Raw genomic sequence first — 24,827 nt, forward strand, 5'->3', positions numbered from 1 at the left:
AATTCCACCTTTACACAAGAGCAATTTGACGTGAGTCAGTTTAAGACAATTAAATGTTTCTAGCAGTCTGGAGCATCTATCGTGCAGGGTTCCAGCAGCAGCCCCTGCCCCATAGTGCGGTAACTTCCTGCCAGATAAAACACGCTTTCAACACATTTTGCAACAAACTTCCTGCTTGATGTCTCCTCTATTTATTACCGTGGTCCATTCCTCTTTCCCAGTGCTTGACAAGCGCCGAAGACCCTAAACTTCCCTACCCCTCTACGACCTGCTCATATTGCCCACGCTAGCCCCCCACCTCAGCCCCTTACCTGCGGGCAGAGTTTTTCCATTCCTCCCTCAGTCTCTGGTGATCAGAATTCATTTTACAATGGAAAGTTCGTCACTCTCATGTCCTTCTGTGCTTAGCATTTGCAATAGTTTCTTAGGTTAAATTGCCAATTTCTATTTAGGCAACAATTTAACAACTCAGTTCTCTTGATTCCAGTCCATTCAAGTGAAAACAGTATCCCTCTGTGTTTGGGGTTGTGTCATTAATCACTAAATAAGATATTTAAATTCAAAACTTGAACAAACTACAACTATTGTTAAAGCCCAGTGGAAAGGGTTTCTAAGTAGAAAGTGCCCATCAATATGACCCTGAAAGGGATGGTCATGGGAGGATGATAGATGAGCACTGACTAAGGGGAACTCTGCTTGGCTTCTGGAAGGACACGTTCCTTACCTGACCTGAGTCTCACTGACTGTGTGTCTTGGGCTATGTGACTTTGGGGCTTCACTTCTCGGGGCCTCAGTTTTTTCATCTTTAAATGAAGAATACACTGGTCAGGTTCCAGAAGAAAACAGATGGTCATTCCAAAGGAGTGATTGAGGGCAGTTTGATGAAGGGAAGAGCATGGGTACGGTTATGGAAGCCAACAAAGGATGGTGAGACACACCCTGAGTGCAAAGATGCTTTTTTGCCTTACCTGGACCTGAAGAGATAGGGGGAGAGGTAATAGGAGAGCATTGTCACAGGATCTAGAAAGAGAGCTTGGGAGAGGGCCATCCTATAAACCGAGACCTTGGGCAGAGAAGTACAGCTGCTGCCAGCCTGTGCCCAGGCAGTAGTGGTTGATGGACCAGTGGAATAAATAGCCTGACCCTCTCCTTTCACCCGCTGTACTTCTGTCTATATCTTCCTCGGGCTGAACCCAATGAGAGATCAGAGGGCAAGAGAGCTTCAACAGGAAGTGCAGAGAGACCAGCTCCCTCGAAAAGAGCAGAGTGGGGGAAGGGTGGAGGGTGGATAATGGAGGGGGCAACAAAGATATCTCAGGCCAAAGGGGTTTAATGCTATTAGTGGTTCCCAAGTGCCAGCCCATAGATCAGTGTTGGTTTGTGATAACATTTTCACCAGTCAGCAAGAAAATGATAAAAGCTAACTTTTGAAAAGGACATTGTGAATTTTTCATGAAGCCAAATTTATTCCATTTAGATGACTGTCCTTTATTTTGAGCTTATGATCATTCTATATATTTTGGTGTTAAAAGGATGTTTATTTAACAAATGATGGTGATAGTACATGGGAATTATTGTGTTTTACTGTTTCTTCTTGAAAAAAATTGAAAAATTGGCAGTCTTACAAAAACTAACCCTAATGATTTTTTGATGGAAATTTTTACTAGTTTATGAAATCTGAAAGTATAGAGACCCTCTATCTAAGTGATCTCTGTTAAATTATACATTAACTGTTTTGTCAGGTGGCTATTCCAGAGCTATATTCCCTGAATTCCACTGGACTAAGTCCAAGATGGACCTGAATTCAGTATCAAGTTGTTTTAGCACAGTTCCAAGATACAGTTATTCTAGGAAAAAACCCACACTTGTAAAGGTCAACCTTTTACCCTGTGAAAGATTTAACTCCTTTTCCATTTCTATAGCACCACCGATAGAACAAACGAAAAAGGTATTTGAAAGGAATTGTTAACTCAGATTTTAATTTATAAAAAGATTGTTGCCGTGGAAGTTAAAGAAAGAGAAATGGCCCTGTGACATATGACAGCTTCATAAATAACTTTAAATAATGGCTTACCTGAAACTCTTAACAGGCCAAGTCATTTTAGTTCAAATCAAAGCAATTCAGTTCATTTAAATTCAAAAAATAGTAAGGGCTCACTATTTGCCAGGTACTGTGCTAAGCAATGGAGAAATAAATAGTAACCAGACATACAGGATTAATACCCTCACCAGATTCTCAGTTTAGAATTTCTCTCCAATACAAAAACCCTAGGATTTAGTTTTATGTAAAAATCAAAGGAATGTCAAGAGTTTGGTGGTTAATTTAGTATTTTTATTCTCATTCATAAAATATTGCTCTGTGCTTTGGGGCCTTGTTCTTTTCTCTTTAATGAGGATTCTGGTAGATGTTAGAAGGAGGTAAGAGGCAGTCCTAACCTGTTTTCAAATATTCCAGATCTATCTCAAACAATATTGATTTATAAGTCCTTACAGACTGTGAACCAATAGTATAAGAGGAGAAAAGGACCTAGTAAATTGTTTGTACCTTCCATCATTTCAGTCAAAGTTAACAGTAAAACAGGGACTGGGTTAGAGGACACCTGAATTTGGGGTCATGTTATATTACAGAATTTGTTCTGTGACTTAAAATAGCCCTCCAGCGTTTTGATTTTATGGGTGGATTTCTTAACACTTTGGGCATCACAAATCTCTTGGACTACCTGATGATATATGTCGATTCTCTTACTAGGAAAAAAATGCCCATGTACATGCTTGTGTACACACACACACACACACACACACACACACACAATAAGCACAAATGCACACTATTTTGCCTATACTTTCAGGGTGCTTAAGTGTTTTTCTCAGGGCTATTCATGTAGCCCAAATTATGAATTCCTTGTTTAGAGGGAATAGTGTATTCCAGTACCTTTAGTTTTTATTCTAAAATAAAAGACCAAATATTAATGAATGAGAGTATTAATCTGTTCTTGGATGAACAAACGAATAATCTTCTCTTCCTAGAGTCACGCTCCAAACTCAAAAGAAACAAAATGGCTCTTCCTTCTGGACAGTAGAGCAAATAACATACCTTCCCAGGGAAGCCTGGTTCTTGTAACTGAACTACACAGCAACCAGTGCTAACCCATCCTGCTGACAGTGAAGTAAAGATTTTAACAATGAGAATATATTTCTTTCATAATAAAACAAGGGAAAGGACATAGCAAGGTAATTTGCTATTAAAAAATAATTTTTATTTTTTATGTATAAATCATGATTTACTTCTTGTACCCGAGTTCATTATAAACATCCAAATAAAGATTTTCATAGCAAGGAAGAGATGACAAGAGAGGTTGGGTAGGCAGCTAACAGGGTCTGCCACAAACAGCATAAATAACTGATAACCTTTTTCAATTTATTTGCCATTGATGTGAAGCTCTTTACACTGGGGGTAAGTAAGCTTTTCACAGAGCTTTCATGTGATTTATCCTGTACTTAAATTTTTTTTCCCCATTTTTTATTGTCAGAGGAAAAAAGCATTTTTTTGACATCAGAGATGACACTAGCAATTAAGCATTAGTAACGACTTCATTTCTTCAGATGATCTCTTTGAAACTCTAGGGCTAAAGTCAGCAGCTTTTTGTACATTGTCTTATTTTGTCATTTTTTCTGTACCGGCAGTATGGGTCCATGAATATTGTGTTTTCTGCTTGCTGAATATCTGCAGATTGATCTTCCCCAATAAATCAATTTAGACTGGGTTAGTTCTAAAATCACTGGGAGCAGGGAGAGTAACTTTGAATTAGACAGTGTTGGATGTTTCTAAAACAAAAACAAGTAGCGCTTGGTACTTCCTGTGGTTCTTGGTTAATCATCAAGTTGTATGCCAAATATCTTGAGAACTGTGACTGGCCTTTGATTATTCCTCATTGATTACCACTTACATTAGAATTACTGAATGTATTTCAGATGTTTGCAGGTATTAAAATGTTATATATTATGTGATTTTATGAACAATTTGTCTTATGTGTTATCCGTGCTATAGGCATCTATCAAAACGTTGGTAGTATGTTTCCAGAGATGTTAAAACAGAATTTTCCCCTCTGTGAATACCCTGACCCATTGTTCTAATTGCTTCAATGTTTGTAACATTTGCTGCTTTTTTTTTATTAATTAATTAATTTTTTTAAAAAATTGGAGTATAGTTGATTTACAATGTTGTGTTAGTTTCAGGTGTACAGAAAAGTGAATCAGTTATACATATACATATATCCACTCTTTTTTAGGTTCTTTTCCCATATAGGTCATACAGAGTATTGAGAAGAGTTCCCTGTGCTATACAGGAGGGCCTTTATTAGTTATAGATTCTATATACAGTACTATGTATATGTCAATCCCAGTCTCCCAATTTATCCCTCCCCTCCTCCTTCCCCCCAACACCAGTAACCATAAGTTTATTTTCTACATCTTTGACTCTATTTCTATTTTGTAAATAAGTTCATTTGTATCATTTTTAGATTCACATACAAGCGATATCATATGATATTTGTCTTTCTCTGTCTGATTTACTTCACTCAGTATGACAATCTCTAGGTCCATCCATGTTGCTGCAAATGACATTATTTTGTTCGTTTTTATGGCTGAATAATATTCCATTGTATATATGTACCACATCTTCTTTATCCATTCCTCTGCCAATGGACATTTAAGTTGCTTCCATGTCCTGCCTATTGTAAATAGTGCTACAATGAATATTTATGTGCATGTATCTTTTCGAATTATGGTTTTCTGTGGATATGTGCCCAGGAGTGGGATTGCAGGATCATATAGTAGTTCTATTTTTCATTTTTTAAGGAACCTCCATACTGTTCTCCATAATGGTTGTACCAATTTACATTCCCACCAATGGTGTAGGAGGGTTCCCTTTTCTCCACACCCTCTCCAACATTTATTGTTTGTAGATTTTTTGATAATGGCCATTCTGACTAGTGTGTGGTTATACCTCATTGTAGTTTTGATTTGCATTTCTCTAATAATTAATGATATTGAGCATCTTTTCATGTGCTTTTTGGCCATCTGTATGTCTTCTTTGGAGAGTTGTCTATTTAGATCTTCTGTCCGTATTTTGATTGGGTTGTTTGTTTCTTTGATATTGAGCTGTATGAGCTCTTTGTGTATTTTGGAGATTAATCCCTTGTCAGTCGCTTCTTTTGCAAATGTTTTCTCCCATTCTGTGGGTTGTCTTTTCATTTTGTTTATGGTTTCCTTTGCTGTGCAGAAGCTTTTAAGTTTAATTAGGTCCCAGAAAAAATGATTTTTATTGTCTACAAAAATAAAGGAGAAGATGAAATGGGGACTTATTATTTAATAGATAGGTGTTGAGCTTAAGCTTTGCAAAATGAAAACCTTCTGGAGATTAGTTGCAGAAAAATGTGAACATGCCTTACACTACTGAACTACAAATTAAAAATGGTTAAAATGGTCAATTTTACGTTACACATATTTTACCACAATTAAAAATTTTTAAATAACTTATAAAACAAATGTATAGAGCAGATAAATTATGGAGTGAAGGAATTAGTCAATACTAAAATTAATTCAACTACTCTACCTATGCGTCACAGGACTGCTGTGAGAAAGAATTTAAAAAAAAGATTGCACATAATAAAAACTATAAAGTTTAAGAAAAGGAAAAAATATAGTAAGGTAATCTTACTGAAGGGAAAGATTTTGATTCCTTTAATTTAAAAAAAATTCAAAAAATACTAGTTGTTTTAAATTAAATTTTGATTTAGTGGGACATATAATAATGCAAAGACTTTCCCTGCTTATAAAGTTAATGCTTTGTATAACTGAGTTTTTTGTGACAGGATTACTTATTTTCTCCACATCATTTATAAGTTTAGATTTTGAATACTTTGGCATGTTGACCAACAATGTTTTCATTCTCCCATTGTATCCCAGTATTTTAGTTAATGCACATGCCTGTAGGAAGAGGGATTTTCAGGTTAGCTTATGAGTAAGGTGATGGAATTTTACTGCCCAAATTGAAGTTTTTCAAACTTAGTTTTGTGAATAAATTTTTGCTATTCTGTGTGTAATAAACAACAAATGATTTATGATTGACATTGTTCAAAGTGAAAGTAATTTTTTGTCTGCCAGTGAATTTTAGGCTCCAAATAAGAAAACTTCTAAAAAAGTCCAAAAATTTAACCATAATGATAAAAACTTAAAGACTCTAATGATGCTGTTCCCAAAACCTAGCAGGGAAGTCCTTAGTTGAACTTGATGTTCCATGAGAAACATTTTCCATGATCAATCTCCCCTTCCCCCAACCCAGCCTGACATTTGCTCAGACTGCCCTCTTTACCAAGATCTGAAAGAGAAATGTGTTATGCATCTTTCTGGATCAGATAAAAGTTCAGCCACAATTTCCATAGTACATTCCAATGTGATAAGGTAAGCGCAGGACAGATGAGAGAGCTCTTTTTTGCTGTAAATTTCCACTTCTTTTAAGGTCTCCCAGTCAAAATATTACTAAGAGGCATGGCCAAAGTATCAGAGAAGATGGCAAAGCTTACTCAGTGGGACTCAGTTTTCTCGCCTGTGAAATGAGAAGATCATTACTTCTAATTCATCTTGCACTCTGCGGTGGCCATTTGTCATGCTATGTCTTTCCCTGTTTGCAGTATTTCCCATCTCATTAATCCCATCTCTCTGAAGTATAAACCAGGAACTCCTTTTTCAGCCTCCTTTGCACCACGTCGTAGGCATGTGATTTAGCCTCCCCCAATCAGACACACCAGCCTAAGAATTCAGTATAAATTAGAGTGATATGAAAAAGGTGCCAAATAGAATGGAATCTGGCCAGGTCGACAGGGTCATTCTGTTTTCAGAGGATGCAGTGACAGAAGACTTAGAAGTAACCTCTCATACTCAGGGGTAGTAGTAGGGCTGTGATGCCTTTGCCCTGTGGTGGCAATAATAGGTCCTCCACTAGGGAAGGGAAGCTGAGTATAGTCTCCAAGACTGATGCTCTGACTCTCCTAGGGATCCTCTGAAATCCATTTTCTCCTTAATACTAACTGGAATGGGTTCTTTTGGTTTCAAATGCAAATCTGACTGATTATTACTTGTTGTTCATGTGACTTTAAGCAAGTAGTTTAATTATCCTGAGCCTCTACTTCCTCCCCTCTACAAATGGAAGAAATGCTAACTCATTGAGGGTTGCTGTGGTGATTAAATGTGGTCATGCAGAAAAATGCTGAGCATAATGCCTGACCCACAGAAGAAAGTTTGTTTGTTTTTAATCCTCTTTTAAAACTCTAGATTTTATGTGACTGTGGTGTAGCTTCTGGGAGCTCACAGCTTTGGAAAGAGCCTGAGCTCTTGATCATAAGGACCAGAAACTCTTAGAATCTCTGGTGGCCTTGGCATCATGCAGCCACACCTAGCCTGGTTACTCCTTGTTGGAAAAGTAAATCATTAAGCATAAGAGCAAAAATTCAAAACTGGAGTAGTAGGAGAGGGCACAGCCTGTACCCTCTTCTGCCTGCTGAATAGGGTTTATACTTGGTCTGCTCCATTTCTTCTTTTTCTTGACTTTCTTGGTAGATGTGGTTTTTGGGGCTTCTGAGATGAAAGGGGGGAGATTAAAGAAGAGCAAAAGGGGTGTGGACTAGGGCTAAAGGAAAAAGTTTTCCAAAGAACTTTTGAGGAGAAAACTTCAGAAAAGCTGTCATGTGAAATAGATGCTTATGGAAAAGGAAAGAAGGACTTTTAAAAAATGGATCTCTGAAATTTTTCCTCACATACTGCTTAATTAGTGAAATTTAACCCTCAGTATACCATCAGAGTTTATCGGACCTGAATGTAGTTTTGAGTTTCTTTTTCTGAGCCATTCTCTTCATAAAAATCTATATTTCATGGCTTTTATTCTTTCTTAGAGGTCTTACAAAGTACATATATATATATATATATATATATATATATATGTATATATACATATTTTTTCTTTTAAATAGAATAAAATTCATTCTATCTTATAATTATCATACAGATCCATTGGAGCCTTTTGTATAATCCAAGATATATTCTGGGATCTCAGTGATCTTGTTTTCCCTATATTTGAAATATGTTGCTACTTAATCATCCTAGGAATTATTTTTATCATTATTCATTGAGTATTTCCAACTATGACTTAGCAAAATTAATAATCATCCTTCAGTTTCTTATTGTGTTGTCAAAAGCATGATGTCACTTTTCAAGGTACAAAAGGGGAGATACCATTTTTTAAATTTGCTTTATTTTAATTTTTTAAATTTTGAAACAAATAACACACTTAGAGAGCAGCTGGAATACAGAGAACTTTTTCTTTTTCCATGTGAGTTATGTTGTGCCCTTTTGCCCCATCACCCTGAACCTCTCAGTGTCTGTCTCCTACAGAGAGGGACTCTTTGCTACACCATCACAGCATGGCCTTCAGTCACTCCACCCCATCTCCTTCCCTTCCTCCTCACAACACGGGCTCCACTAGTGAAACATCTTTTTTTTTTTTTTTTTTGACAAAACGTCATTTTTATAGCACATTTTTTCTTTCATTAATGTAGTTTTTTTTTTCATCCATAATGCCCAAAGACAAGAAAATTGGCAGAGGCATACATTTCACAATTCTTAGACAAATCAGAAAGTGAATGTGAACAGTAACATTCTTGACCAGCCTGGTCCAATGCAGTAGCCACCAGCCATGTGTGGTCTTGAGTATTTGAAATGTGGTTGGTTTGAATTGAGACATGTTGTAAGTATAAAATAGATAAGAGATTTTGAAGACTTAGTACAACAATATATGAGAATATGAGAGATCTCAATATATTTTTGTACTGATTACATATTAGTGACAATATTTTGAATATATTAGTATAGATAAGATATATTATTACAATTTACTTTTATTTGTTTATTTAAAATTTTTAATGTGGCTACTATATAATTTTAAATTACATTTATGGCTTTTAAATTACATATTTCTGTTCAACAGTGCAGCTCTAAGTGGTGGAATTAATCATGTAAGTGAAATAGACTATGCATCTTCAGGCCATGACTACCGAGAGACTTAGATGAATGTCCTCAAAGTCATGAATCAGTAAGTGAAAAACATACCTCTAAGGACAAAAAAGGAAATAGAGTATTCTCATACAAGACAGGCTATATCACACAGAATTTTGTGACAAGAACCTGGACTTTCCTCTTTTGTTAAGGGGATGTGTGACAGCATTCTGCCATATTTTATAACATTTATGTGCCAAAAGTTTTACTTGGTAACAAATAGATTTGCTGCGTTTAAATTCTGATCAAAATTTCTAACGAGGTTCTTCTTTTAAAACTATGTCTTTATTCTTCTGTAAATTATTTGGAACTGATTTTAAAAATAAAAAATTTAGGTGGGTTTATTTAATTCAGGTAGTCAATGATGATGACTATTTTCCTAGTATACTAAGGGTTAAGAACTTGAGTAATTTGAAAGTTACCTTATGGGTACTAGACTGCTTGTTGGTTTGTTTGTTTTTACCACAAAGCAGTTCTGAGATTAGACCATTTAGATCTCAGCATTACATGTTAAGCAGTCACAAAGAAAGGTATTATGGGAGACTTTTTGTATATTTTCGGTAACGTGATTATCAGAAAAGAATGTAAGAACACATTTGAAGGCACAAGGCCAAATGCTGCTTTATTCAGAAGGAGAAAAATTAATAGGATTCAGAATATAGTCACCACCATGGACACAGATATTTCTTTTTTAAGAAAGATTCCAAGTAGAAATAGCCCCTAGGGAAAGCAGACTGTTCTAGAATTTATAACATTTTCCTTAGGCATTTGAGGCAGGCAAAACAGGGCTTACTCCTTGCCAAAGAATGTTTCTGAACTACATTTAATTTTAAAATATTTTACAATTTAATCTTTGTTTGCACTAAATATCTGATTCAAGAGAATTTTCTTCCCTAACTGAAAAATGTGTCCAGCTCTTCAATAACAAACACATGAGAATCTCTCACATATTGACTGAGTGCCTTTCATATGTAAGGTCCAGAGCTAAATCCTGGAGATAAAGGTGAATTCATCAAATTCCCAACCCTCCAGGAACTCATAATGTGAAAAAGGTTGAGAAAGGGAGGAGAGATGTTCAGATAAGTGGACTTCAATATTATAAGGATGAGAGAGGAGAAGGGGAAAAAAGACATGTATTGAGCATCATCACTAGGCCATGACTTTTCAATATATTATGTCCCTCAAATTCAGACAATATAAAAGGTATAAAAATGGAAGCGAAAATCATCCAGAATCCTACCACCCAGAGATTGCCACATGTCACTATGGACTGAATGTGTGTGTTCCAGGTGCCCTCAAATTCATACGTTGAATCTCTAACTCCCAATGTGATAGTATTAGGAGATGGAGCCTCTGGGAGGTCATTAGATTTAGATGAAGTCAGCAGGGTGGTGTCCTTATGATGAGATTAATGACCTTATAAGAAGAAACCAGAGAGCTCTCTCCTTGTGTCACCTTCTCTCCCTCCCCCTCCCTTCCTCCCTCCCTTCCTTCCTTCACCCTTTCACCCATGTGAGGATATAGCAGCAAGGCAACCATCTGCAAGCCAGGACCCAATCATGCTAGCATCTGATCTCTGACTTTCCCACCTCCAGAACTGTGAGCAAACAATGTCTGTTTTTTAAGCCACCCAGTCTGTGGTATTTTGTTATGGCAGCCTGAGCAGACTAGGACACTATATTTGGTGTATAATCTTCTAGACTTGTGTGTGTGTACCTGAAGATGCATAACATATAAAACATTGATTCATACTATACATGGTTATATATGGTTAAATTATGATCATTTTCAGTTAACAGTATATCATAGGTAACTATATTTGAATAATAATGAATGTCATTTTCCACAAATTGTAATTTTAAAAATTACCATAACTTTCAATGGTCACAATAAATTTTACTATGTGTATATGCAATTTTCCATACTATTGAACAACCCTGTAATAAGCATATTTATGCATCTTTGTGGACTTGTTTTTTATTAATATAAATGGAAAAAGTGGGTACTGGATTTTAAAGAATATATACTTGATACATATTTAAGATTACATCCCCCAAATTCACCCTCCCACCACAGTACATGAGAATCAGACTTTTCTTACACCCTTGCCAATAATGATGTTTTCAATACTTTTTATATCTGTCAAAATTACAGGTAAACATGATATCTAAGTTTTAAAATTTTTTATTTCTTTGCTTTCTATTTGGACATCTTATTGGATACTTGCAAGCTTGGACATCTTATTGGATATTTGCATGTCCTCTTATAAATTGTAATTTGTGTCCTTTGTCCATTTTCGATTTAAGGGCTAATCTTTTCCTCATCAATTTATATGAGACCTTAATATACAAAGGACATTATGTTGTAATAGATGCTATAAATATGTTCTAATACTTACTTTGAATATTTATAAATTCTTCCTATATGGGTTGGAATAGTGGTACGTTTTCTTATGAGATATAGAATTTCCAGAGACTCAATTATCTTTTCATCTTTGTGCATTAATGCATAACTTTGTTCAAGAAGAGAGTGAAATTTTTGAAGAAGTAAACTCTAATCAAAAGTTGGAGAAAGCTCCATTTCTCTGAACCTTTGTTTCTTACACATTTACTCTATCAGAAGAATTAAAAGCAAAATAGGTCATCTTGTCTAACTGCTTATGAAGGATCATCTTCTAAAGGACACTTTCTAGTTCTTTGGCCAATCTTATTTTAAACAGCTAAGATCTTTTCTATGGCCTCTGTTCTCAAGTTAACTAGAACTTATTATTAAAATGAGAAATTCTGGAGGTAATCTTTTTATTTTGTATCTATCTATACCTTTTGCTTTCTTTGGTTTAATTATTTTCCATTTTTATACTTAATCTTATATTGCTGTAATCTTTGTCCATCAATACATTTCTGAAAATTCTACTAGGTACATGGTACGATTTCACTTGCCCAGTCCTTTGAAGTTCTTTTTGGCCACGCGACTTCTTTGACCAATGAAAAAGAAGGAAAAGTGGTGTGTGTAACTTCTGGGCTGAGCACTCTCTGTGCAATGGGCCCCTCCTCTCACTGCTGCCTGCCCCGGATTGCAGAAGTGCACTCCCAGGTGAAGCTTCCATCCAGAATAACTCATTGGTAACTATTTACCATAGTAAATAGTTTATTAGTAACTATGACTAAGTAACTGATTACTAACATCATTAGTAACTATGATGAATAGAGTCCCTCTGCCTCCCATCTTGGATGGGTATTGTGAAGAAGAAATAAATTACTCAGAAAAATAAAATATTAAGATAATCCATTAGCCAATTACAATGGATAACCTTCCAAAATGTTAATGAAGTTTTGACCTTTCTTGATAGTAGCCAAAGGAAAAAATATATTTCTCACCAGTGATTCCATCGCTACTACCTTTCTATGTACAGCTTGACCTGAACTCTCTGTTGAAGTTGTTGCTTATAGAATTTACACTATTAAACTAGGTGAACTTTGAGATGATTGTATAGGGACAACAGTGGGATGGGAGCAGGCAAGCATTATGTTGGATCAGCCCCTCATTTATGACAAGATCTCAATATGAAAGTAGTTATATGAGAGGTTGAACAATGTGTAGAAACTCCAACTAACATCTCAAGTCCCAACATCTGGGGAGATAACATTACCTGCCCAGATACAGTAATGTTTGTAATGTTAGATATTATCTAGATAACTAGCAGATGTCTCTAGAAGTAAAGTTTCAATTTCTATACTATTCATGTTCTTTTGTGGAAAAAAATTTTAGATTGAATAAATGAACGTTACAACTTTTTTTTTTTTTTTTGGTTGCATTGGGTCCTCGTTGCTACTCGTGGGCCCCCTCCAGCTATGGCAAGCGGGGGCCACTCTTCACCACGGTGTGCGGGCCGCTCACTGCAGTGTCTTCTCCTGTTGCAGAGCACGGGCCCTAGGCGCACGGGCTTCAGTAGTTGTGGCACGCAGGCCCAGCAGCTGCGGCTCGCGGGCTCCAGAGCGCAGTCTCAATAGCTGTGGCACACGGGCCTAGCTGCTCCGCAGCATGTGGGATCCTCCCGGACCAGGGCTGGAACCCATGTCCCCTGCATTGGCAGGTGGACTTCCAACCACTGCGCCACCAGGGGAGTCTTTTGTCTTGCCCTCAGTGACAGCACAATGGCTGCTTTGCATTTCTTATGAATTTCCATTCCCAAAACCTCATTCATTCAGTTAGACCTATTCTGATTTTGTTATTCTATGGGGTTAGAGTCCCTGGGACACAGACTGAGAGATCTGGCTACAGAGGGCTTACTGGAAATGGTTCTTGGGGGCAACACCTATAAAGGAAGGAAAGAAACAGGAATGCAACAGCAGCCTCAGCCTATTCCATAGGGGAGCTCTGGAGCTGGGCTGGCTCTTCAGAATTGTCCTCAAAGGAAGGGGGCCAGGTTTTGCAGCCCTGCATCAACCAGTTATTGGATGCAGGTTGATCCCATGGAGGGGGATGACTTTGGGGCAATGGAGTGCCTTCATCGGAGGGAAATGTCTGGTGATAGGCTCAGCTGTTAGTCATCATCAGGCAAAATTAACTCAAAGTAAATCATAGATCTAAATGTATAAACCTAAAACGATAAAACTTCTGGAGGGAAAAAGAAAATATTTGTGATCTTGGACAAAGATTTCTTAGATCATATAGCAAAAGCATGATCCATGGCAGTGCAACTTGATAAATTAGACTTCATCAGAATTAATAATTTTTGCTCTTCTAAAGACACTATTGAGCGAATGAAAAGACTAACCATAGACTGGAGAAAATACCTGCAAAACACACATGAACTCTCAAAACCCAATGATAAGAAACAAACAGTACAACTTAAAAACGGACAAAACCTTTCAATAGATACCTCACCAAATGAGATATAAGGATGGCAAATAAACAGATGAAAATGTGCTCAAACACCATTAGTTATTAAGGAAATGCAAATTGAAATTGCCATGAGATACCACCACACATATTAGAATGGCTAAATTTAAAAGGCTGACCTTGGAGAGAATGTGGATGAACTAAAACTTTCATACACTGCTGGTGGGAATGTAAAATGATACTATGACTTTGGAAAATAGTTTGACAGTTTTTAAGAAAGTTAAAAATACACCTACCATGTGATTCAGCCATTTCATTCTTAGGTATTTACCCAAGAGAAAAGAAAGCATATGTCCATACAAAGATTTGTACATGAATATTTATAGCAGCTTTATTTGTAAAGAGTCAAAAACTGGAAATAACCTAAATGTCAGCGTGTGGAGGCATAAACAAACTGGTACATTCAGTTCAGCAGGATACTGTTTAGCAATAAAAATGAATTATTTATACACACTAAAACATGGGTGAATGTCAAGATAATTTTACTGAGTGACAGACATCAGTAAAAGGGGTACATACTGTATGACTTTGTTTATATGAAGCTCAAGGAAATGCAAAATAATATATATAATGACATGAAACAGATTGTGCTTCCTTGGAAATGAAGTGGGAAGAAGTGGGTGAGAGGGATTACAAAGGAGCGTGAGAAACTTCTGGGAGTGATGGAAAGTTTCATTATCTTGACTGTGATGTCAGTTTCATGTGTGTACACATATGTCAAAACCCATCAAGTTGTACACCTTAAATTTGTCACGTATGCTTAAGGAAAGGAGAGGAGAGGAGAGTGAGAAAGGAAGGATGGAAGGGAGGGAGAGAGGGAGAGAGGGAGGAAAGAAGAAAGGAAAAGAAAGAAAAGAAACAAAATCCAAAACAAAAAGTCCTGAGATATTTCTTACCTATTAGAGTGGCAAAATAAATAACCTATTTCTTACAACAGCAACAAATCTTTATATTTAAATATACACAGAAATGTAATTCTATATTGATCTCACTTTAAGATAAATAGGAACATCTCCTTTAAATCATTTAAAATGTTCATTTAAAGCACAAGTGATATATTAACAACTGTAATTCACTAATGATTTGAAAGTTTGCTCATCAAAGGGAAGAATCTTTTGAAAGCCATTTCAGAATGCTAAAATTTAGAAATATCAGAAATGTGACCAAATATACGCTTCCTGAAAAAATAATACTATATTATACCAAGTACTAGAAGAACATAAGTTATATAATTTGACACAATTTAAGGCATTGCTTGCCTTTCCCAGTTTATCAAATGTAATATTTTTTAGCTAATTTAAGGTTGTTTTATAAAGCTGACTTCCTATATAGTGTGCTATGAGTTTGACCTTACAAATTAAAATTTTAAAGTGCTTTAATATTTTTGGCACTTAAAATAATAATTCTTTAATGAAGCCATCACTGAATTACAACTTAAACACTAAATGGCTTATAAGGTTTTATAACAAGCCTAGTTTTGCAATGTGTGAAATACTTCACACATATTCTAGCATTAATGAATTCATACCCACACTCTCATTTTTGGATGTGCCACTCCACATAACCAAAGATCATCTGGTGTTTTTACATCATTCATTTTCTATTTGTCACAGTTCTCAGGAATAGTTCAACGGGAGAAACCCTGAGCCAGGTATCCAGTTCAGGTCACGCCTCCTTGCGATAGAACTTTTATTTCCTAAACAGTTTCAAATGAGATGATTTATAAGCACTGGCTGTTCACTGTCTGAGGATGTTAAAATGGAGCAAAGGCAACTGTTCAAATAATATTCTAATCCTCTAAAGGTATAAGGTCCAGATAAACAGGGACAACCTGGCACCTGAAAAGTGGATCTAAGTAAATTCTCACTGGATTATATCCCATAAGGTTCTTACTCTGTAGTCAGCACATGACTCATTCATCACTCAACAGCTGGACTCTCCCTCAATCTCCCTGACTCTAAATTTCTTAATTTCTAATGTAGCAATAATAGAAATAATAATATTTATGGAGGAGGAGGAGGAAGCAGAAGAGAGGGAAGGAGGGAGAGGAGGAGGAAAAAGTATCCATAAAACAGTGATGATTCTTAGAAACCACCGCCATCTGCTGCTATAAGGATTCAGAGGGACAGTATCTCTCAGTCACCTAGTCCATTTGTTCTATTTCAAATGCCATTTTGGTATCAGGGACTTTCAGGGACATAGAGATGAATAAAGGCTCGAAGAATGCACAGTTTACTGGGAGAGTCGAAACGTTAAGGTATTATTCAGAGACTGGATGCCACAAAGGTGGAGCGTATTTCATTCTGCTTGGGTGGTCGATATCCTCACAGAATTGAAGAGATTTTTATCCTTGATCCCAATCTTCTCTGACAGAACTCACCACAGCTATTTAAAAGAGGCATCTGAGGGCTTCCCTGGTGGCACAGTGGTTGAGAGTCCGCCTGCCGATGCAGGGGACACAGGTTCGTGCCCCGGTCCAGGAAGATCCCACATGCCACGGAGCGACTGGGCCCGTGTGCCATGGCCGCTGAGCCTGCATGTCTGGAGCATGTGCTCCGCAACAGGAGAGGCCACAACAGTGAGAGGCCCGCGTACCGCAAAAAAATAAATAAATAAATAAATAAAAATAAAAGAGGCATCTGAGATCCACCTGCAATTGGGTTCCTCATGGTATGGAGCAGAATCTGTTCTGCTGAGTGACCAGTCTTTCAGTTTCAAGACTTAAAAGGGGTCGTGGGGTGAGAAGGCAGCACTAATCATGACTATCCTATGGCCTTCAGGGCCCTAATCCTAACCTCTACCTCGAGCTAAATGCATTCTTTTAGAAATGTAAGAATTCAGTAACTAGAGCAGAACAAGTTACTTCAAGCCCCAGGACTCCCACCTATGTGAAATGTAAATTGAAAGGAGATAGATTCTGGACTCCAGGAAGCTAATTGGGAGCCCTAGGCAGAAATCCTAAATGTAGTAATTGACACCTTGTCCTTTTCAGTGTCTTAGGCAGCCAGGGAGAGGGTTACCTCTAGGGCACTAATTGATTAGCATTGTTAGAGGAAAGGCAGTAAACCGAGACTGGTGAGCTGAAGTCTCCCTTTTCCAAAACTCCAATTTTTTTTTTTTTTTTTTTTTAGCGGTAGCGGGCCTCGCACTGTTGTGGCCTCTCCCGTTGCGGAGCACAGGCTCCGGACGAGCAGGCTCAGCGGCCATGGCTCACGGGCCCAGCCGCTCTGTGGCATGTGGGATCTTCCCGGACCTGGGGCACACACCCGTGTCCCCTGCATCGGCAGGCGGACTCTCAACCACTGAGCCACCAGGGAAGCCCCAAAACTCCAATTTAACTACTAGCTCAAGTGTTCCAACTAACCAGAGAAAACATGTTTTCATATAGTGCCAGTGAAGGACACTCTTTCTTTGGCCAACAGAATCGTAAGTAGATCCACTATATAAAACAAAAACTCACTGAAAAAAAAGTTATATAATATTAAACTATCACTAGAGTTAGAAAACAAAATTTTAATTAAAATTATATTCTACTAATCTAAGTTGGTTTCCCTTTGATTTATACTTCTTCAACAAAAACCCTCCTCCTGAAAATTATTGTTTGTCTGAGATATATGTCCAGTCTGTCTGGGGCCAGATTAAATGAACTCTTAGAAAAGAGATGTTAACCTTGAACAAAAATAATTGTGTGGAAGTGAGATTCTGAATATGCACCTTACTAGATCAAATGTTCTTAGCTGGTGATGTGGGGGTAGGATCAGAGTAGAAAAGCAGAATGCTGAATCTAGAAAGAAATAGAGAAATCAAAAGGTGAGGTCCCATGGTCCACAGGGGAGCCTGGTTGAACTGAATCAATTCCGAGTAGCTATATACCTATACACTTGTAGATATGTTCACAACCATTTTCACATCCCAAACATCTTATTTGAAGTAGACTATTAAAGTCTCATCCTCATTCTATGAAGGAAAAACAAGGCTCAGAGAGTTTAAATGACTTGTGTATCATCACACAGCTTGCAGGTGGCAAACTTGGGCCTCATTCCTAGTCCTACAGTCTTTCTTCTATACCACACTGCCTCTACATTAAAGCTGAAAAAGTTGTTCTAGAAATGTCTATGGGTGGAGACTAGGGGATACTTACTAAAACTGAATCGAAGGCATATAGAGAGCTTAATTTTTTCTTTTTAAAGGGAAATTCTCAAACTTACATAAAAGTAGATAACTAGTATAATGAGCCTCCATGAACCTATCACCCAGCTTCAACACTTGTCACCAACCTACCCTGTTGTCACCTGAGGCCTCAAGAGGGACTAGTGGCTTTTGTAGAAAGGACCCAGCTGTCCCAGGATGACTTGAAAGAGAATGAGCTGAGAATATCGGGAATAGACTGTGATTTAAACCCAAGCCTAAACAAACCAAATAAGATGAGTTACCCAATCTATATCATGTCTGAATTCCAGAATCTCCTCATATACAGGCAAATACTTTGACGTAACCCAGGATGTCTGCAGTAGTGTAGGGCCACAGAGAGCAGTGTGGGATCACAAGTACAAATGGGGACAGGCACCCCACACCAACTTCCCTCCTGCCCAGCAGCATCCCTTCGTTGGCATTCTGGCCACTTTACCTCCTTCTACTTGAAAAAGAACATTCTATGTTTTATTTTTTAAATGTTTACTAGTAAAATGTGAAAGTGAAACTATATTAGGAAAATATCAACATTAATTAAAGAAGTTACAGTTTCACTAACTGTAATGCTTTTTAAAAAAAGGAAATCATGCAAATTTTGTTTCTTACCGATATTTTGTTCCTTTGTTGTGTATTTGACTCTGAACTTCCAGATGTGGTGCTGAAATAAAGTAAGGGTTCAGAATTCCAAAATTTTATTTCAGATATGCACACACTCATACACACACATACACACCCCACATCAAATAGATCTTTATGCTGTAACATTGAAGATATATTTTCTAAAGCGTTTCCTCCCAATGTCATTTTCTAAACATTTCTAAAGGAAATCAAAACTAGGGAATGTAAACTTTACTTGAAGAAGATAAAATAGCCTTTAAAGGTCCTCTTGAGAGTAAGCAGTCCAAACAGTACAATCTGTTCTGAAAACCTGCAAAATATCTTATTTCAACTAAAAAAAAAAAAAAAAAGGAGAGACAGGAAAGAATATCCTATGAAACAGCAGACTTAGGGAATTCTTTATTTTCTATACTTTTTCTCAATCAATTTCTCTTTCTCTCCTGGATCATTTCCAATAGTTTACAAACATGGTGTTATTTATTGCATCTTGAGCCCTCTTAACCCTTTAGTTTCTGCTTGATTACTCTGACTCCCATTAAAGCAAAACTATATTCTCACTGTCTCTAATTCTTCTTCCTATTTTTTGTTAAAGCCACTCCATTCAGACTCTCACAAGTACCATTCCACAGAAATTGCACTTATTGAATTCACTAGTGAGCTCCACATTACTGTATCCAGTGGTCATGTGTCACAGCTCATCTTACTTAAAACTTTTGACATGATTCAACAGTCCCTCCTTGAAATGCTTTCTTCACTTGGCTCCCAGGACATCCTAAGGTCCCAGGCTTCCTTCCCATCCCACTTGCTGCTCCTTCTCAGTTTCCTTTGATGGTTCTTTCTCCTCTTCCTGAACTCTCAACATTGGCATGCTCCAGGGCTTCCTCTCTTCTCTACTCACATTCACTCCCTTGGTGAACCCCTCCAACTTCAGGGATTTAAATAGTATCAATATGCTGATCACTCCCCAATACATATTTCCAGGGCAGACTTCTGCCTTGAATTCCAGATGCATTCTTTCAGTTGCCTTCCTGACATCTCCACCAGGATGTCTAATGGACATCTCACTTTCAACATTTCTAAAACCTAACTCCTGATTTCTACTCCAAATCTGCTCTACTTGCAGTCTTCCCCATCTCGGTTGATGATGACATCATCCTTCCTGTTGCTCAGGCTAAAACCTTGACCTTCCGTTTTGTCTCAGAACCCAAATCCAATCCAACAGGAAATTCTGGGCTCTGCTATCATAATATATCCAGTACCCAGCCGATTTTCACCACCTTCATTTTTAACGAACTGGTTCAAGCCTCAAGCTACCATCCAGCTCTTACCTGGACTGTTGCATTAACCTCCTAAATGGCTCTCTCTGGTTGCATCTTTGCCCCCTACCTTCTATTTTCAATATACTTCATCCATAAGAAAAATGATGGGACTTCCCTGGTGGCGCAGTGGTTAAGAATCCTCCTGCCAATGCAGGGGACACAGGTTCAGGCCCTGGTCCAGGAAGATTCCCACATGCCACGGAGCAGCTAAGCCCGTGCGCCACAGCTACTGAGCCTGTGATCTAGAGCCTGCAATTTAGAGCTTGCAAGTCACAACTACTGAAGCCCGTGTGACTAGAGCCCATGCCCCGCAATGAAGAGTAGCCCCTGCTCGCTGCAACTAGAGAAAGCCCGCGTGCAGCAACAAGGACCCAACACAGCCAAAAATTAATTAATTAATTAATATAAATAAATAGAAAAATTATTTCACTCCTCTGCTAAAAAATCCAATAAAGGATTCCATTTCACTCAGAATAAAGTCCAAAGCCCATATAAGGACCTACAAGGTCCTACAGATTTCTCTGCCATTCAGCCTTCCCACCAACTGTAGGACTCCATTCCATACCCTTCTTCCCTTCCCAAACACTGGAGTCACACTGGCGTCCTCACTGTGCTTCCATCACCTCTGCCTGGAACACTTCATCCACACTTGTCCACCTGGCTCTTTCCCACTTCCTTCTTTTCTTTGCTCAAATATCCCTTTCTCAGGCATGCCCACCACATGCGCTTCATTTAAAATTGAATTCCTCACTCGTATATACTTTTAAATCACCTTGCTTGATTTTTCTCTGCAGTACTTACCACCTTCTAACATATAATTTACTTGTTTATTATATTTATTATGTTGCCTCCCAACAGAAAATATAAATTCCTTGAAGATAGGGAATTTTTTTCTGCTGTTTTTTTGTTACCCTATCCTTAGCATCTTGAAGAGGGCTAGACTGGTCAGTAAATATTTGTTGAATGAATGACTTAATAAACCTCCAATCTTAGTAAGTCTCATTCTACTGTTACCAACCAATAAGCCTTACTTTACGACACTGGGGTACTTTTATTATTTTCTATTCTACTCTCTCCCTGAGGAGTGTATTATTTTATTCTCATATTTCTGTACATGTCTCTTACTTGAAAAAAATTGAAACCATTTAAAATGTTCACAAAGTAATCAGTGACTCTTCAACAAAATTAATTAAATTCCCACTTAGTGGAAGGACACACTGGGTTTTGAGAGATGTAATTGCTTTTCTTGCATCATACCTAAATCAGCAAAACCTGGTACTTTGGTGCCTTCTACTTGACAGTACCTCTTTATCATGAGATGGAAAACACACTTTTGATCATTACAGTTGCTGGGCAAAACAACAAATGCTTTGAACAAGACAACAACCCTAATAAGTGGGCCCTTTTACCTTCTAACTGATTTTGTCTTCTATCAATGTAACTCACAAAACTGGTATTTTCACTAAATGTACTACCCGCTAGTTCCAGGGAATGTGTTTATCCTTTTCTTAGGTGTTCCCTCTGACTAGAATGTTCATGCTGTCATCTCTGTTTGTTAAAATCTTACCCATTCTTCACACCAGGACTCAAAAACTGACTCCCCTGAAGCCTCTTTGGTCCTACTAGTCAGAACTATTGCTTGCCTCTGTGTCCACAAGCAGTTTTTGGATGTCTGTCTTTTATAGTTCTTATTACATTTCATGATGTGTACAATTATTTGTCTACCTATGTTTTTGCATTTCTCAGTGACACCTCCCAGAAAACAAGGACTATACCTTGTCAAGAAATTAATATTTGGTCACTGAATGAAGCCAAGCAAAAAAAAATTGAGTACAATACATGTGCATATTCAGATGTGCCACAAATAGACAAGAAAAAAGTACTGTTTGTAGCTACCTTCTTTTAATAATGCCTGAAACAAAACTACTAGTTTAAAAGTGAAGGAGCTTTGGCTGCCTGACAATAATATTTAAAGGTCATAAGTCATGGCCTCAGAGTAACCATAGTAACTCAGCATACACAGTATAAGTCATGTTGTACCATAATTAAGGGAACAAAAGCTTTAGAAAGCCTATTAGCCTTGAGAGAAAACAAATTAGAATTAACAAATGTATTTATGAAACGTTTTTATTGCAGTGTTTTCTTCAGGGTTCATAGAAAAGCTGAAACAAATCTTTAAATTTCTTTTGGCAGAGGGTAATGATATGACATATAAGCCTTATAGTTGCTTTTTTTTTTCCAGTATTCAACGAGAACATAAATATTTCCTTCCTTTAAGTGAAATATCTTTATATCTGTTCTCCCAACTTTTTACCCTTTTTTTTATGTTAGAGTTGTAATCAGTCACCAGTCCATGTGAATAAATATTTTAATAAAATTGGTTTGGTTCTATTGAGAACCCAGTTTTTCTAGGAGAGGATTTCCTGGGAAAGTGCTTTGTTTTGTTCCCTAGGTTAATTGCATCCAAGGTCTAACCCTCCCTGGCTTAGACAACATAGGCTCAAGTTCCCATCTGGTTTATATAAACTATGGAGAAGGTCCGTCTCAAGGGCATGAGAAGAGGAGTGGAGAGAAAGTAGGGTAGGCAAACAGATACTTGGGACCAGTTTGTTCCTGCTTAGAACTGAAGGGGCTGAATCGAACCTTCCTAAAGGTGAACCAAGGTTTCATGGTCTTCCACTGTCTCCTTCATCAAAGCCCTGCTCTATGCTTGCACAGAACACTCAGCTCCATATGCCAGGAGAACAGAAACACCAATGATAATTTACAGTGAGAGCAAAGTCCTGCTTTCCACTTGGCTTCCCTGCTGGTGGTACACTGTGCTATTCATTTCAAAGTTGTTAATCACAGGCCATTTTTCCTCTATTTGGTAACATTATGTTCACCAAAAACTTCCTCCTTCGGAAAGATTATTACTCTTTTGAGGGTCACAGGCTCCTTTGCACATAGAAACATTTCTCATAAAATTTGGAGGAATTTGTGAATTTCCCACATCATCTATGGACCATAGACACAAGGTTAAAAATAAATAAAAACAGGCCCACACATTTCATGTAATGAAATTACATTTTAGATCTTAACAAAGCAGAACTACGGTTACATGTGTACATATCACAAGGACACCATTTTCTAGGATACAGCTCTTTCTATAGAAAAGGCAAGGTCATCTCTCATTCAAGGTTTAAAAGAAAATTCTAAATATAAGGTATTTCCACATTTTAAGGGTAAAGGAATATTTTGTCAACATGCAAATTTCCTAGTGATTAACTATATAGATCGATTATAAAGGTGAACTGTACTTCCATATTTGTGGCCAGAGTTGGTTTAGGTTTTTGTTTGGGGATGGTTGGAATGACCTAGCTTCTTCTTGACATTTCATTCCAGTGGTTCTGAAAAAGGGCTGGCTCAGCTCCCCCTTTCCACACCAGTATAATGGTTGGGGTGAGTATGTGATTTTGAGACGAGCAAGTGAGGGTCATTTTATTCATTCAACAAATATTTATTGAACACCTACTGCATGTCAAACCCTGCCCTATGATCTGGGAAGACATCAGTGTTCAAAGAAAGGGATCATTCTCCAGGAAAGGAGAAAAAGTCTGTCTGTTGTTTTCCTCAGACATGAAGGAAAGGTTTTCTTTGAAGCACAGAGTGAAGGCTACTTTATATATAAATTCCCATGAATTCCTTTGGAACAGGAGGAGCTAGGAACTCACCTGCTTCTCTTTGGAGTTTCATACCTTGGGGCCACAGATGTCCTGCTATAACAGTCTCCCATCTCAAATCAGGCCCACTGAGGTACCCTGTCCGTGGGACAGACATTGACTATCCCCATTCCTTAGAGGTTTAGAATCCCTGTTACTGCTCTGCTGTCCCCCGTTGCTAGGCAACCACAATGGCTGTGAAAAGGGCAGTTAACTTCCCAGAGAAAAAAGTTTCAATTACAAAGCCACAGTAACCTCTAAAAACATCTCACAAATCAGATCCAGGCAGGAGTATAGATAAAATATCACTACATATCCATCATTTCTGGAAAATGCATTCAAAGTGGGCCAGAAGCAGTGGTTTTGTGCTCAAACCATGACATGTTTACATACAGAGCCAGTGCTAAGGAAACAATCACACTGTCTGAGAGGGGTGCATTCACAGAAATGGATTGGTTTACAGGCTAGCAGTGGTTTTTGCAGCAGACCACCTCTCCTTGTGATAATCTTCCTTTTCTGGGACCCACAGACCCCAGACAGAAGATCTCACCTGGCCACATCCTAATGAAGGCTTCCTTCTTGAGCCAAGATTGCAGAAGTAATCAATTGTGCTGATTAGCTGGCGATCTGCTCACTGTCACACCTCATCTGCAGCCACTGCTCCTTCTTCCTTATTGTTTGTCCGAAAGACACCAGGCACTTTCTCCCAGACAGTTGCTACATCTCTCCCTGGAAGCATTTGTAGACCCAGGTCAGCTTGTGTTCACTCCACTTCCTGCTGTGGCAGGAAGTGCATATAGGACCTTTGCAGTCTACAGACCAGAATCACTCCTGAGTTTTGATCTCTTATGTCCTGGGCCTACCCAAACCTAATCACACAGCCCATCCCAAAACAAATTAAGTTGGTAGGACAGAAATTTTTCTAATCACAGAGTTTGTTTCTAGGGATGGACCGTATAGACCAAATAGCAGTAATAAGAGTGGGAAT

At 37.8% G+C, this 24,827-nt stretch overlaps 1 protein-coding gene across 1 annotated transcript in view; it reads right to left on the reverse strand.

The window, feature by feature from the left end:
* CCDC192 (coiled-coil domain containing 192) overlaps nucleotides 1-23,937 on the reverse strand; it is a gene marked incomplete at its 3' end in the record, with an annotated part of 200,558 nt that extends 176,621 nt beyond the window's left edge. Inside the window, exons 1-2 of the mRNA XM_082620304.1 lie at nucleotides 23,852-23,937; nucleotides 18,808-18,859 (exon numbers count right to left, since the gene is read on the reverse strand). Coding sequence (XP_082476430.1) covers nucleotides 18,808-18,859; nucleotides 23,852-23,913 — 114 coding nt within the window. The 5' untranslated portion in view covers nucleotides 23,914-23,937. The remainder of the gene's footprint in view (nucleotides 1-18,807; nucleotides 18,860-23,851) is intronic.
* Between the last annotated feature and the right edge of the window lie 890 nt (nucleotides 23,938-24,827).

The sequence above is a fragment of the Mesoplodon mirus genome (genome assembly GCF_964341445.2).
Source record: "Mesoplodon mirus genome assembly, chromosome: 5".
Lineage (NCBI taxonomy): Eukaryota > Metazoa > Chordata > Mammalia > Artiodactyla > Ziphiidae > Mesoplodon > Mesoplodon mirus.